Here is a 16,884-nt window from a genome sequence, read left to right as displayed (position 1 = left end):
ACTATGTTCCAGATGCTGCACGTGACATGTCTGCTGTTGGCAAATAGCCATTGGAGGCACAAAGCTTCTCTCAATTTCCTTCTTAAATACTTTAATTTCGTTCCCGCGCTGGTTGCTGACAAGATTCCCAACACGTCCTCGGGAAAGGTGGAACGAGACGGGAAGAGGTCAGAATATCTGCCCGTCAGCTTTTTTCCCAAACTCACCTCCAATGGCCTGGGAAAATTCACCCCATTAAATGGTTATTAATCATCAATCAGCTAAGCAACTTCTCAAGTCCCCTTTACTCTTTTTTTCCCAAGAAATAATTAAATTAAACTCAAATAGGCAGTTAAAATAATTATAGATATAGCTGAGTTTCCATAGAAAGTACTCAGTGGGTCTCTAAAGAATGACATTTATTAATATTGTGCAGTCATCCCTGTTGAGCAGGTCATCATTAAGTTCCAAAGTGCTGATATTTGTTTCATTTTATAGGGAATGGGGGCATTGAGAAGAGATACCAAGCAACAAAGCATCAGAAACCTTGACTGGAAACAACAGCAGATAAATGGTTTCAAAATTCTCTCCATTTGGAATGGGGTTATTTGCTACCAGGCCAGTTGGGGTATTCTTGGTGGCGCACAAAAGTAAGCCGTGCACTGGGAAACTAAAGATGATGAAAAATGAATTTCTAGTACTCCCACCTGATAATCCAAATACACGAGGTTTCTTTGAAGGTGATGAATGAGGATATCATTCTAACAGGCAGCAACAAAGAAGAAAAAAAAGAAAGTAAAATAGAAAGAAGAACAACAGCAGAATATAATCAGTCAAGAAAGAAATATAGGAATTTAAGGAAAATTCACTGACACAAGGTTGCATTCTGTATCAGTCAATTTAAGAAACAGCAACTCAGTTACAAATGAAAAGGCAAGTTTAAGCACTTGTTTGAGAAGTACATTAATCAGTCCTGAATAAGAGGAAAATGAAAAAGAAAAAAATGCAGGGTTATGGGGAAAAGGTAAGGGATCGGGGCTAATTGATAGCTCTTTCAAAGGCATAGGCATGATGGACTAAATGGCCTCCCTCTATGCTGTACGATTTACTCTTTTTTAAATCAATGGATTACTTAAATATGATAAGTAATCTGTTAGATGAAATGAGCACATGCAGCCCAAAACATTTGGCCATTTAGTACAAAATCACATAAATCAGACATTTCCCTCCCAGGTGCAGTCATGGAGCAAGAAATTTAAGTGCACACACATTCAGGCACAAAATCAGCAAGTGCAACATTTTGGTTTTGATCTCCCTTCCAAAATATAAAGTATATTTACACAAGTACCCAGATGCAACTCTTTTTTAAAGAAAAGAACAAGGTAAACTTCACAATCACACATGCATGGAAATCATCACATAATCTTACTGGTGCAATGCAGGAAAACAATATCAGCAAAAGCAACCTATTAATTTTTATAAAGACTGATTAAATCAATACAGGATGGAACAGTTTGCCATTTTTAGATTCTATAAAAATATTCGAAATTCAATCACACCTAAGAGTCGCATAAAAGGACAACCATATATAAACATTTCAAATTTTAAAAAAAACTTGAAGCGCACAACAACTACACAAATTAGCAATGGATGAACAGACCAGAAGACAATGGCGATGGAGTACAACAGATCATTTTACAGCTGACCTTGGGATTTGCGTCACTGAGATTCAGCTGCACAAGCTGTGCTGCTGTGTGCTCCCGGATGCTGTTCAGCTCTGCTTGCTGCCGCCTCAGCTTGATTAGCAGCAGTGTCAGCTCCTCTGGCTGCAGGTGTGCAGTTTGGAGAGCCAAAAAGGGGGAAAACACATTAATTTGTTAACCAAACAACTGGATTATCTAAAAGTACACAGGACTCTGAAAGTAGAAGCTGAACTAAATCTACAAGTACTGCCAAATATTAACATGAGGCATCACTGTCAGGATGAAGAACATTATAGATTAAATTGTCACAACATCTAATCATTTCTTGACAGGTAGTTGTGCATGGACAGCAAGCGATATCTGGATACAATTCGCAATGCATCGCTTTTCTTTTTAACCCAAGTATAGGTGCAAACTAGAAAAGCATCAGATTTATACACACAATCAATAAGCTCTTTCAAAACACATGGAGGCTCCTAACTTCTCTGGACACATGCCAGAGCACGTTACATGCAGTCCATCAAAAACTAGTCAAGCATAGTTCCTCCAGGGAAGTTTCTTTTGAGGCTTGACTGCAATAGATCCAGTTGCATTTTTACTGACATGCATCTTGCACAGTTGAAAATTCTTTTACATTTTTGCAACAATATTTGATGTAGATGATTGAGTGAATGGGGTCAAAGACACCACTTTTACTCAGATGACCAGTGAAAGGTACAGATTTACTACTTTATTGCCTCCAACTCAAATTATCACAATAATGAAAATTCATTCAATTCTCTTCAAAATGCCTTTCATGTTTCCTTTAAAATGCCACATTATGAAGAATGTAACTTGAATACAAAAATTTTGCATGAGAATTTGTTATTTCTCATCAGAGGCCACATTCAACTAAAGATCAGGTACAGAATTTATTTGTGAAATCGAACAGCTAACACCGATCCATATTCCATTTCTCAAAAGCCAGAGGTTATAGTTGCAATTTTAGGAGAAATAGAAATATATAAACAGATCCTCATCTTAGTTTTATTTTTGACGAGGGCTGAAAACCTCCATTTGTCCAATAATAAATACTTTTCCAGCTTTTCTTTTTGAGTTGAAAGGCCTAAGCAGCAAACTTGCATTTATGTGACACTTGTCATGACCTTAGAACACCCCAAAGCTCTTTAATGCCAATGAAGTATGTTTGAACTTAGTGACTGTTGGGATATACAGAAATGTGATGACATACGTGCGCAGGCCAAAGTCCCACAAACAGCAGGGAGAAAAAAATAAATCAGATAATGCATTTCAGTGATATTAGTTGAGGGATAAATATCAGTCAGGACATACAGAGAACTCCCCTGCTCAATTTCAACGAGTACCAAAGGATCTTTAATGCCAAAGTAAGAGAACAGACAGGGCCTCGGATTATCATCTCATCCAAAACTCAGCACCTGTAACAGTCCAGCATTCACCCTGTATAGCATTGAAATGCCAACCCTATATGCTCAAGTCTCTGGGGTGGGGCTTGAAACTACAACCTTCTGACTTAGAGGCAAGAGTGCAACTATAGAGTTAAGGATAAAAACAGGAAAAATTACCTGGTCAAAATATTCTGATTTCATATTCCCATTGCAGAATTTTATTTGATGGGAACTCAGTCTGAATTGCGGCGCAAGGGTCTGCAGTCTCAACAATTTTCCATCAATTGTGAACAGGAAATCATTCAGGCTGAGAATCAGGCACACTCCATTAGGAGTGGTTTACTCATCAGCTGTCCTGTCCTCTGTGGCTTCAGGGCCAATATTAAGTGCAAGTCAAATGAAGATCTGCACAAGCCAATGGGCTAAAAGGCCTTTTTCTGTGCTGTAGACGTCTATGACTCTAAGCTCATCAATTGACCCATTATTGCTAAGTTTTATGATGTAGCTCTTGTTAAACAAAAACCCCTCCAAATCAAACTTAAAAAATAGCTGGAGCATTTCTGCAATTTTTCTAGTCACTTCCTTTAACACCAATGTGCTCAAATCTCCATTTCCATTCCAGCTTTGTGCTAAAGTCCAGTTTTTTAGGATTTCTTTTAATTAAGCTTCACAAATTATAGCTTCTGTCAGGTGAAAAGTTAATTTCAGCGGAGTTTAAAAAACAGGTCTTGTCCCAGTAAGTTCTAAAATAAATTTTCCCAATAGACTACAACCAGAGACACACATTTGCCATCCAATGCAACAGCAGAGGTAATTAGACACAGCACCCTGCTTACGCAATGTCAGTTTGTACTTTCATTACTATTGAGATTAGCCAAAATGTTACAAATCTATCAAAATCCAGGTTATCCTGACAATACTCAAACTGGGTCATCTCTTATGCATCACTTATTAAAAGTTAAACATGCAAAGGAATGTTTATCACTGATAACAACTAAAGCATTGTTTAATTTCCTATCATTTGTCTTATTACATTTGAGATAAAATATTCCAGCATTCAGGAGGGACAAATGGAATTGTATTTTAATATGGTTTCAGTTTGACATGTTAGAGAGAGGGAGAGAGAGAGAGTGAGAGAGAGGGGGTGGGGGCTGAAATAATTTTTGAACAGCATGCTTAAATTGTGGTCTTCAGCAAAGCAACGGCGCCCACCCCTTAGTGAATAAAGCTGATCAAAAAGATCGAGCAATCTCAATGGTGTGGACTTCTCTTTTCCCAAAAGTAGTTTTCATCTGGCACAAAGTCAAGGGGATCTCCAGGCATCCAGCAACTATGACATCAATCGTGGTTAGCAGCCAATTACACTGAAGTATTCTCATAGACAGCAAACCACTGGTTATCCTGCACTTTTTATAAACTTTACAAGGAACAAAACGATTGGGACATTTAAAAAATATAAAATTGAAATTACGGTAAAGTCTCGTCATTCTGCGAAACCTCGTAAAAGGCAAAATCGCGAACGACATACACACTTCACAATGGGAGTCAATTAGATATGTTCCAACAATGCAAGGGCAGCATTAGTTTGTGCAGTTACTGTGCAGCAAATTGTGGTATGCGACAGATGGGGGGAGCCTCTGAGTTCAATGTTGTAACAAAATAATTCAACTACAGACTCAACTGCTCTTTTAACATCCAAGGCATGCATTGAAAATTTTTGAGAGAGACAACCCTCAATGAAGAAAAACATGAATCATCTCAAAACTGGCAGAAAGCTTTTTACATACAAAGAAATAAATTGGCGAAGATTTCAAAACTGAACAGAGCTATTATTGCAGCTCCGGACTGAGAGATTCCGACATTTCCAGGTTAATCTCTCCATTGGGGCTGCACTTCAGCTGCAATCATTCCAGGCACCGCTTCTCACCCCTTAAATCTCACCCCTTAAAGAAGAGAATTAAATGTCCACAGCCAGGACTAATGAAAGGAATCAGCTTCCAGAGACTTTGATATCATCTCTCCGTTAAAAAGTGCTGAGGTCTCTGCTCTGTCATGGCTAATGGAATAAATTTCATTTAGAATAAAGTGCCTTTAATGAGAAAGGGGAAAGAAAATGTGGATAAGCAAACATTTGCTCATGCAATGGATGATCTGGTGTACAAAAGCTTTAGCTTGGGTAAGTGAATACGTGAACAAGGAAGTCGCAAAAGGTGGGACTTAACTGTATCAGATTGGAAAAAAATTAGTTTTTCAGGGCTAGAGATGGTATGCAACAATAGCTATGAGCTAGTATGCCATTAAAAACAGAGCTATATTTCATTAATAAGATATAACTTTTTGGGTGTTGTTAACATCAATATTACAGTGTAAAAGGAAACATTTTCACCAGTTGTGATTTCTAATTATTTGTAAGTCTGTGGGGATTTCGACAGGGCATCCTATGGAGAAGATACTACGTGCTCATTTAAGTCATATGCTAATTGCTTTCTGGGATAGTGTTTTTCTTCCATTGTGGGAGTGCTTTAAAGTGCGTGGCGGCATGCTTTAGATTCCATACTGCACAATCACAATTCTCCAAGGTTTCTGGATGAATGCCACCTTTACCAAGTCTTCGCTTCAGGTTATTCTTGAATGATTTGTTCTGAACCCTACTGACCTTTTTTTTGTCACTAGTTGGCTGTATGTAGAATATGGCTTTAGGAAGCCTTTAATGTGTAGGCTCAATTTATAGGCATTTACAGCCCACTAAGGCTGGTCACTTTAATCACAATTATAATGCTTGCTATGTTGGTGCAGTGTAGGGCTTTGGTGTTCATCAGTGCTTCATGTACCTCATTTTAAACAAGATATTATGCATGCTTCTACTGCTTTGCATGGCAAGTTTGGCGAGTGGTAGAGTTTTAAGGGTTAATTTCTATTTAAAGTTTAGTCTTTTCTTTAATTTAATAATTAACTAAAAATTACTCAAGTCAAGAGAGGTTGAGTTTTATTCTAGCCTTAAAAGATGGGTATACAGGCTCTCTGAGAGCAGCTGCAACTAGTTAAATTGATAGCTAGCTTAAACTGGTTTTCAGAAGATTGAATCAGTTGCTTTCCAGGGAACATAAAAAATAGAGGCCTTCCTCAGTGCTGCTTTGGGTGTGTAGAGTGCAAATTGGAAGTTTGGCTAGTGATTGAGTTTGGTGAAGAGGGGAAGGAGATGGTCCTTTCTCTTTTTACTTTGTTTTCAGCCTCCAGTAGTTGGCTCTTTCTTCGGTACAGGGGAAAAAGCTGATTGGTGAATAGCTGGTAAGCTATTCTGCTTATTCCAATTGTAATAAATAGCTTTTAAAGTTACGATATAGCAGGTCAACTTGGCCCAGTGGAATGTACACCCAGTGGAATGTGGGAAGTCATGGACGTACCATGTGTATGAAACAAACACATCTGCAGGACATGTCACTGGCTGCAGAAGCTTGAGTGCCGGTTGTCAGAACTAGAGCGGCGGCTGGTGTCAGGCTGAGAACTACATGGGTAGCATGTTTAGGGAGGTGGTCACTGCAGGTTAGGAGCATGCAGGCAGAGAGGGAATGGGTGACCATCAGACAGTCTAAGGAAACCAGGCAGGTAATGCAGGAGTACCCTGAGTCTATCTTGCTTGTTAATTGGTTTTCCATTTTGTGTACTGATGAGGGCAGTGTAGCCAGGGCCAAATCCACGGCATCATGGGTGGCTCAGCTGCACAGGAGGGGAGGAAGAGGAGTGGAAGAGCAATTGTGATAGCGGATTCGATAGTCAGGGGATCAGACTGGCGTTTTTGCGGCAGTAAACATGACTCCAGGATGGTGTGTTGCCTTCCTGGTGTCAGAGTCCAGGATATCACGGGGCAGTTGCAGGACATCCTTCAGGGGGAGGGTGAACAGTCAGAGGTCGAGGTCCACCTTGGTACCAACGAAATAGGGAGAAAAAGGAATGAGGTCCTGCAGGCTGAATTTAGGGAGTTAGGAAAGATTACTGAGCAAGACCTCAAAAGGTAATAATTTCCAAATTACTCCCAAGGCTACGTGCTAGTGAGTATAGAAATAGGAGAATACACCAGATGAACACATGGGGAAGGTAGAATCTGTACAAGCCAGATGGTCTACGCCTGAACGGGACAGGGACACATGTCCTTGCAGGGAGATTTGCTGGTGTTGTTGGGGAGGGTTTAAACTAGGTTGTCAGGGGGTTGGGAACCTGAGGGCAGATTCAGGTAGAACAAATATAGAACAAGGAGTGGGAGACAAAAAATTAGCGAATGACTCTGAAAGACAGAAGCAGCAGGAAAAATTGTGCAGCATAGGAACTTGGCAGTGTTAAAAGGTATATATTTAAATGCAGGGAGTATAGCAAACAAAGCTGATGAGCTGAGGGCACAAATAGACACATGGCAGCATGATATCATTGCTACAACAGAAACTTGGCTTAAAGAGGGGGCAAATATGGCAGCTCAACATCCCTGGATAGGGTTTTCAGGCAGGATAGAGAGGGGGGCAAAAAGAAAGGTGGGGTTGCAGCATTATTGGTTAAAGAATCAATTACAGCTGTGAGGAGGAACGATATACTAAATTAATCATCAAATGAGGCCATATGGATTGAGCTCAGAAATTAAAAAAGGATCAGCCACACAACCAGGAGTGTACTATAGACCCCCAAATTGTAAGAGGGAGATAGAAGAACAAATATGTAGGTAAATTTCTGAGTGCAAAAACAATTGGACAATAATAGTTGGGGACTTCAACTATTCTAATATCAACTGGGATACAACAGTGTGAAGGGCACAGAGGGCACAAAATTCTTGAATGGAATTTTGTGCCCTCTGTGCCCTTCACACTGTGACAGGGAGTGCAATTCTAGATTTAGTTTAGGGAATGAAGCAAGTGGGTGAAGTAGTGGTAGGTGACCATTTTGGAGATAGTGACCATAATAGTTAGATTTAGCATAATTACGGAAAAGGATAAAAATAGAACAGGAGTATGAGTTCTAAACTGGGGTAAGACAAATTTTATAAAGCTGAAAGTGGACTGGTTACAGCTACTTGAAGGGAAATCAGTGGCAGACCAGTGGGAGGCATTCAAAAGCAAGATTCTATGGGCACAGTGTAGACATGTCCCCACAAAGAAAAAGGGTGATGTTGCCAAATCTAGAGCCCCCTGGTTATTTAGAAGCATACAGGGTAAGATAAAGCTGAAAAAGAAAGCTTATGACAGTCACAAAAAAAATGAATACATTAGAAAGCCGAGAGAAGAATAGAAAATACAGTGGTGAAGTAAAAAAGGAAATCAGGAAAGCAAAGAGAGGATATGAAAAAATATTGGCAGGTAAAATCAAAGAAAACCCAAAGATGTTTGATCAGTACTTTAAGAGCAAGAGGATAACTAAGGAAAGGGTAGGGCTTATCGGGGATGTACAAGGTAACTTATGTGTTCAGGTAGAAGATTTGGATAGGGTTCTTAATGAGTACTTTGTTTCTGTCTTCACAAATGAGAAGGACGATGTATTCTAGTTAAGGAGGAGGAGTGTGAAATATTAGATACAATAAGAATAAGAGAGGAAGTACTGGAGGGACTGACATCCTTGAAGGTGGATAATTCACCAGGGCCGGATGGGCTGTATCCCAGGCTGTTAAAGGAAGCCAGGGAGGAAATGGTGGATGCCCTGAAGATCATTTTTCAATACTCGTTAGATACAGGTGAGGTACCAGAGAGTAGTGCGGCGGATGTGGTCTATATGGATTTTACTAAGGCAAGGTCCCACATGGCTGACTGGTCAGAAGAATAAAAGCTCATGGGATACAAGGGAATGTGGCGAGTTCGATCCATAATTGGCTCAGTGGCAGGAAACAAAGGGTAATGATCGACAGATGGTTTTGCAAATGGAAAGCGGTTTCCAGTGGCATTCCACAGGACTCAGTGTTGGGTGCCTTTCTGTTTGTGGTATATATTAATGATTTGGACTTAAATGTGGGAGGGATGATTGGGAAATTTGCAGATGACACAAAAAACGGTCGTGTTGTTGATAGTGAAGAGAATAGCTGTGGACTCCAGAATGATATCAATGGTTTGGGTGAGTGGGCGGAAAAGTGGCAAATGGAATTCAATCTGGAGAAGCGTGAGGTAATGCATTTTGGGAGGGCAAACAAAGCAAGGGAATACACAATAAATGGGAGGATAATGAGAGGGGTAGAGGAAGTGAGACACCATGAAGTACATGTCCACAGGTCCCTTGAAGGTGGCAGAAGAGGTAGATAAGGTGGTAAAGAAGGTATATGGAATGCTTTTCTTTATTGGACAAGGCACAGAATACAAAAGCAGGAATGTAATGCTGGAACGCAAGTTAGGCCATAGCTGGAGTTCAGGTCGCTACATTACAGGATGGGCATAATTGCTCTGGAATGAGTACATAAGAAATTGACAAGAATGTTGCCAGGGCTTGAAAATTGCAGCTATGAGGAAAGATTGGGTAGGCTGGGGTTGTTTTCCTTGGAACAGAGGAGGCTGAAGGATGACTTGATTGAGGTGTACAAAATTATGAGAGGCCTAGATAGTGTAGACAGGAAAGCCTAGCAGGTAGGTCAATTACCAGGAGGCACAGATTTAAGGTGATAGGTGGTGTGGAGGTATTAGGATAAACTTGTTCACCCAGAGGGGGTAGGTGTCTGGAATTTCTTGCTCGGATTGGTGGCTGAGGTAGAAACCCTCAACTCATTTAAAAGGTATCTGGATCTGCACCCAAGGTCCTGTAACCTGCAAGGCTATGAACTGGGTACTGGAAGGTGGGATTAGAATGGGCGACCAGTTTTTTTTTTCAGCTGGTGCAGACATGATGGGCTGAATGACTTCTTTCTGTGCTGTAACTTTTCCATGTTTCTATGTCCAGGTTTCACACCTGTAATTGAAAGCATGCAGCTTTGCCTTTGGTTCTGAACATTTTGGATCTTGTGCTCACACACACATTTGCCTTAAAGCTGCTTAGTTTCTGCCCTATGAATCACATTGCCTAGCAGACAAATATACATGCTAGCTATCATGAGGTCAGATTTGTTACAAGGTTGCTCCAGCCAAGTCAAGTATGTAACTTGAATCTTTTCTCAAGCTAACAATCGACCTGCAGCACAAATCCGACAAGCGAACTAATCAATATTCTGTAGCTTAACTTTATGGGCAGGAACATTATTATCATGGTGAATAATAGATCATTACATGATTAAGATCAGAAGTGCTGTCTGGAATTATATATATTGACATGCTTGTTCAAATCTATTGTGGAATCATCCAGAATAGCTACAAAAAAAGACTAACTGAAAGGGCTTGGGCAACTATGCTTTGCATTATTAGTTATGGCGACTTCATTACTTAAGCTGTCATCATTAATTCCTGTGCTCATATGGTCATGGAGTTGGCTCCAATGATTATAAACCAATTGGAAGGAGCAATGTAACTCAGCAGCTTCCAGGTCCTTTGCTGCTAACCATGTTTAAGGCCCTTGTGATAACCATCAATCAAGGGATTTCTTCTGTAGCAATTCACAATACAGAAGCAAAACATTGTCACCTGCCAAAGCAAGATGGTGATGCAAGATGGCCGTTGCCATCTGTCTGCGTATGCGCACTTTTCGCACATGCATAGAATCCAATGATGTCGTATGTAGGAGAGACAGGTGGATCTGATTTGGATTCTGAGGCCATTCACCCAGTTTCTGAACCCTGTGCTGGGCAGGCAACCAGTGTACGGCTTTCCGCAGTTTCCGGGGATTGGGATGGGAAGGGAGGAGAAGCTTCTGATCCGCCCAGTGATGGCCGCAATTCTGTTTGCAGCTCTGGGGCTTCCTCCCTGTGACAGACCCGGATTAAGGGGAAGAGGTTCTGGAACGGGAGATTCAGAAACTGCGGGGATGCCACAATTCCAAACATTATAAAGTCGGAGAAAATGCCTAAACTGAACTATATGAATCTGTATTCGCCCAAAACCAATTTTGTAGAGGAAACACTAAAGTGGGTGGAAGTTGCCTGAGGCAGAGATCTGCTCAGACTGCTCTGTGATTGTCTTCAAGCGGGAGGAGTACACTGCACAAAATGTCCATCATAGTCTGCATTTTGTTTTCCAAATTGGTTCTGGATGAATACACATTACTATAGTTGCACAATTCTGCGCCGAGTGCATGTTAAATGGATGCCACTGCCTAGCCATGATGATTTGAACAATGCCATCTTTGATCCTGGCCACAGCTAACTCTGTTGCTTCAAATGACATCACAGAGCAACATGCTGGAACGGCACATGTGCGGAGCATGCAAGGCGGTAGCAGGAAACGCAAAAGCAAAACTCTGCAGATGCTGAAAATCTGAAATAAAAATAGGAAATGCTAGAAATACTCAGCATCTGTGGGGGGGTAAAAAGAGTTAACGTTTCAGGTCTGTTCAGGTTCTGATGAAAGACCACGGACCTGAAATATTCATTCTGTTCTTTTTCTCTTCACAGGTGCTGTCTGACCTGAGTATTTCCAGCATTTTCTGTTTTAATTTCTCCTGCAGCTCTGTGATCACAAATTTATCAACGGCTCCAGTTTGCACAAAACCACATTATGCTTTAGGCACTCCGTGCCTCGGGGCGATTTTCTACATTAAAGGTACAATATAAATATTGCCATCCACATTGCAAATTAAAATCGATTTTCATATAAGGCAACTTGGAAACTTCTGGAAAAAAGAGAAATTTCAGTCGTTTCATGCAGAAATGGTAATGACTAATGGGTTTTTGCAAATGCTTGGAACAAATTATATTTCCTAAATCAGGTAGAAGCATAAACATTCGACTTTGTGGAATACTTCATCAACATTGCTTCACATATCCCAGTACAATCTGACACTGTATTTTGGTAATGAGTGAATCAAGTTTTTCACTCATTGAACTTCTTTTGCAGCTTTGGGAGATAAGCTGCAGAGAAATCGGAAGCATACTTTCCAATAAGTATGGAGTACTGATCGATATAGGATATTAAATTAATGCACTTACTCCTGCTAGTTGTTAAGAACAACAAAAGCCTGAGGGCAATTTTCCTCATTAAAACAATAATCATGGTCAGCTTATTGAAAAAAAGCAATATCCTTTTTACAAATAGGTTATCAGTAAGGAACAAAATGATCAGAGAAAGTTTCATGTGCAATATAGAGTAATTCCCTGGTTAAAGTGTTCCCATAGGAGCCATATAAAGACAGCATTGTAAGGAATGGCACATTGTGACATACAACAACGGATGCTTGGAAATGAACAAAAAGTATAGTTTAGCCAAAGCGTTCAGATAAAGAACACAAGAGCAAAAGCTCGAGTAGTTTATGGATGCCATCTGACCTGGGAAATTACATTACAGGCTTTTATTCACTCTTTACTTTTGTAATATGCACCATTATCTCAATAAAATGAAAGTTATCCTAATGATTGTTAAAAGCAGAGTTGCGATTAGATTAACTGGAGATCATGAGGTTTTTATGATGTAATTGCTACAGAATACTGTCACACGATCACAGGAGGAGATAGAATTAGTCTGCAGTTCGAAGGAATATTAGGGGGTTATTAAGAGGCACAAAAGGTTATAGACCACACACTGTTCAGTCAATGCATCAGCCATTGCACCAGTTGACAGCCCTGTAAATGTAATATTGCAGATTGCTGAAATGAGATAGCATGACATGGACCATACTAGACAATTTTTAAAATACTAAGGTGCTCCCTATTGCAATGTTCATGGACAATAAAAGTTGTCATTTCTCTCCTCTGTAGATATTAGTACTTTTTTTGACCCCATCATTTTCTACCTTTCCCTCTTTCCCCCTTTTTCAAAATCTCTCTAGTCCACCTCAACAACCTCAGTTTAACATTTCACCTGAAAGACAGCACCTCCGACATTGCAGGACTCTCTCAATACTGCACTGGAACGTCAGCCTTGATCTTTGCGCTCAAGTCCTGGAGTGGTATTTGAACCCAGAACCTTAAGACATAGAGGTGAGAGAGAGTCACCAACGAAGCCACTGCTGGGCCATGGACAAAATGAGCTCAGAGAGGGCATGAGGAGAGATAGAAGAGAAACTAGAGAAAGATGTGAGTTGAGTTAGGACAGTGGGGAGGTGCCTTAGAAGAAGTTTGGCTGGTGGGTTATGGGAAAAGAGGGAAGTGGCAGAGGCAATTGAATGAATGGACTCAGTCTCAGAGATAGAGAAATCCATGAACTGCTCACACTCATTGTTTGATAGTTCTGTTTACAAATCAAGCACGTTCGCTTTCTTCTCTCAACTTCTTCTTTGCATGTCTTCATTTCAGCTGTCTTTGAAAGACTATGGCAAACTCAGGGAGACAGGAAGGACCAACTTTCTCTGGGAGCAAATTGAAGGCGCAATGCTGTATCTTCTTGCCTTTGCTGAAAAAACTTAAGGTCAGTGCCTGTAATTGAGAGCAAGTGTCGCAGAACCGATGTTATAAGCTCAAAGTGGGTAGCGAGGTGAAGACTTGGCTGCAGACTGATAGCTCGGCTAAAGCTGGTTGGGTGCATATGAGTGATAATACAATGTACAAATCAGATCTGTGAGGAGACTATAGACAAAATCTTTTTATTCAATTATATAGACAAATACCCAACAGGTGAATCATTTAAATATAAATTATTGTATAACAACTCAACGGATTTATAATTATGAATCACAAGCTTAAAAATTACATTGCTAAGTATCCTACAAACATTCAGTCACTATATCTCTCAGACAGGAAAGAGCACAGACTGGAGAACATAGGAAATGAATGATCCATGTGAAAGTTGCAATTTTCAGGAGAGATTGAGAAGGAATAGACCATGGGTCTTCTAAAGTGTTGAGGGGTTGGGAGGGAGCAGAGGCCATACGAGTGGCTAAAATCGCTTGCTGTATGATTAAAGAAGAGCGAGCAGAAATTATCCAAGCAGCTGACCTGCCTGATCCACTTGCTTCATGGTGTCATATTTTTCTTTTTTATTCATTCGCAGGATGTGGGCTTTGCTGGCTGGGCCAGCATTTATTGCCCATCCCCGGTTGCCCTTGAGGTGGTGGTGGTGAGCTGCCTTCTTGAACCACTGCTGTCCAGGTGGTGCAGGTACACCCACAGTGCTGTTAGGAAGGGAGTTCCAGGATTTTGACCCAGCGACAGTGAAGGAACGGCGGTATATTTCCAAGTCAGGATGGTGAGTGGCTTGGAGGGGAACCTCCAGGTGGTAGTGTTCCCATCTATCTGCTGCCCTTGACCTTCTAGGTGGTGGTGGTCATGGGTTTGGAAGGTGCTGCCTAAGGAGCCTTACTGAACTCCTGCACTGCATCTTGTAGATGGTACACACTGATGCTACTGTGCGTCGGTGGTGGAGGGGATGAACGTTTGTGGAGGTGGTGCCAATCAAGCAGATTGCTTTGTCCTGGGTGGTGTCGAGCTTCTTGGGTGTTGTGGGAGCTGCAGTCATCCAGGCAAGTGGGAAGCATTCTATCACACTCCTAACTTGTGCCATGTAGATGGTGGACAGGCTTTGAGGAGTCAGGAGGTGAGTTAATCGTCGCACAATTCCTAGCCTCTGACCTGCTCTTGTAGCCACAGTATTTATATGCTGGTCCAGTTCAGTTTCTGGTCAATGGTAACCCTCAGGATGTTGATAGTGGGAGATTTAGCAATGGTAATGCCATTGAACATCAAGGGGCGATGGTTGAATTCTCTTTTGTTGGAGATGGTCATTCCCTGACACGTGTGGTGCGGATGTTACTTGCCACTTGTCAGCCCAAGCCTAGAAATTGTCCAGGTCTTGCTGCATTTGGACATGGACTGCTTCAGTATCAGAGGGGTCGCAAATGGTGTTGAACATTGTGCAATCATTAGCAAACATCTCCACTTCTGACCTAATGATGGAAGGAAGGTCATTGATGAAGCAGGTGAAGATGGTTGGGCTGAGGATACTACCCTGAGGAACTCCTGCAGTGATGTCCTGGAGCTGAGATGACTGACCTCCAACAACCACAACCTTTGTGCGAGGTATGACTCTAATCAGTGAAGAGTTTTTCCCGATTTGCAATGACACCAGTTTTGCGAGGGCAACTTGATGCCACACTCGATCAAATGCTGCCTTGATGTCAAGGGCAGTCACTCTCACTTCACCTCGGGAGTTCAGCTCTTTTGTCCATGTTTGAACCAAGGCTGTAATGAGGTGAGGAACTGAGTGGCCTCGGCGGAATCCAAACTGGGCATCAGTGAGCAGGTTATTGCTAAGCAAGTGCCGCTTGATTACACCGTTGATGACCCCTTCCATTATTTTACTGATGATTGAGAGTAGATTGATGGAGATGTAATTGGCCGGGTTGGATTTGTCCTGGTTTTTGTGTACAGGACATACCTGGGCAATTTTCCATATAGCCAGGTAGATGCCAGTGTTGTAGCTGCACTGGAACAGCTTGGTTAGGGGTGTGGCAAGTTCTGGAGCACAAGTCTTCAGTACTATTGCTGGAATATTGTCAGGGCCCATAGCCTTTGCAGTATTCAGTGCCTTCAGCCGTTTCTTGGTATCACGTGAAGTGAATCGAATTGGCTGAAGGCTGGCATCTGTGATGGATCATCCACTCGGCACTTCAGGCTGAAGACCGTTGCGAATACTTCAGCCTTATCTTTTGCACTGCTGTGCTGGGCTCCTCCATCATGGAGGCTATGGTGTAGTGGTATTGTCGCTGGACTAGTAATCCAGAGACCCAGGGTAATACTCTGGGGACCCAGGTTTGAAACCCACCACGGCAGATAGTGGAATTTGAATTCAATAAAAATCTGTAATTAAAAGTCTAATGATGATCACAAAACCATTGCTGTTTGTTGTAAAAACCCATCTGGTTCACTAATGTCCTTTAGGGAAAGAAATCTGTCATCCTTACCTGGTCTGGCCTAAATGTGACTCCAGACCCACAGCAATGTGGTTGACTCTTAAATGCCTTCTGAAATGGCCTAGCAAGCCACTCAGTTGGAACAAACCGCTACGAAGTCACAATGGTTAACCACTGACAACAATCACACATAAAAGGTCAGTGCTTCTCAAACTATTTTCCGATTTGACCCCATTTTAACACTTGAAAATTAATGACCTCAGATGCCAGCAAGAAAAAAACAGTAATAAAGCAGCATTGTAACATTCAGCATATAATTATTCAAGTTTGTAGAATATAGATCAACAAATAATAATTCATCATATAAATATGAAAATCTGTGTTATTAACTTGTAAAAATGTTATGATTTTATATACTCATGTAGGCTTCAGCCAAGCTCTCCATATTCCCCAGTGACAGAAGACTCAGTGAAGCCCCTCTCTACTTTACTCCCCATCCCCAAGCACACACTGTAATCAATACCTCCTCCCACACCCAGTAATCAGCCCCATTTCCCTCCACAAACAGTGATCAGCTCTCTTTCCACCACCACCAACTCCCACCACATCACTCCCCGTGTCCCGGGTCACCAGCCCAGGGTGCAAGCCCCAAAATCTTAAGCAACAAACATGAAAGCATGTGCAAATTGTTACATATGTTTTAATGTGTCATGTCCCAGAATAGTCTGGTGTGCAATTTATTCACATGATAATATGCACTGTATCCTACATTTAATCTCAGTTTTTATCATCAATACTTCTTTCTAAACGCAATTTTTTTTTGTTTCTGACACATTGGAGTTATGGAGTTAGATTAGCTAACTCACGCGATTGATCACAAATAGTTGAAATTATGATCACTAAATCGCCTC

The 16,884-nt window shown here is 41.2% G+C and overlaps 1 protein-coding gene across 4 annotated transcripts in view; it reads right to left on the bottom strand.

The window, feature by feature from the left end:
• Window positions 1–16,884, bottom strand: part of plekha5 (pleckstrin homology domain containing, family A member 5) — a 369,212-nt gene that overhangs the window by 52,138 nt on the left and 300,190 nt on the right. For 2 of the 4 annotated variants that reach the window (XR_013578140.1, XM_078553582.1), the window contains exons 13-14: window positions 1,686–1,805; window positions 687–740 (exon numbers count right to left, since the gene is read on the bottom strand). The exons of 1 other annotated variant lie outside the window; for it this stretch is intronic. Coding sequence is in view for 2 of the 3 variants with exons in the window: in XM_078553582.1 (XP_078409708.1) it covers window positions 687–740; window positions 1,686–1,805 (174 nt within the window). In the remaining variant the exon portion in view is untranslated. The remainder of the gene's footprint in view (window positions 1–686; window positions 741–1,685; window positions 1,806–16,884) is intronic. One more of the 4 variants, XM_078553583.1, reaches the window with a different exon arrangement.

This window comes from Cetorhinus maximus, chromosome 12, assembly GCF_964194155.1.
Source record: "Cetorhinus maximus chromosome 12, sCetMax3.hap1.1, whole genome shotgun sequence".
NCBI lineage: Eukaryota > Metazoa > Chordata > Chondrichthyes > Lamniformes > Cetorhinidae > Cetorhinus > Cetorhinus maximus.
The sequence above is the reverse complement of the archived record's forward strand: the minus strand, read 5'-3'. Positions and strand labels throughout refer to the sequence as shown.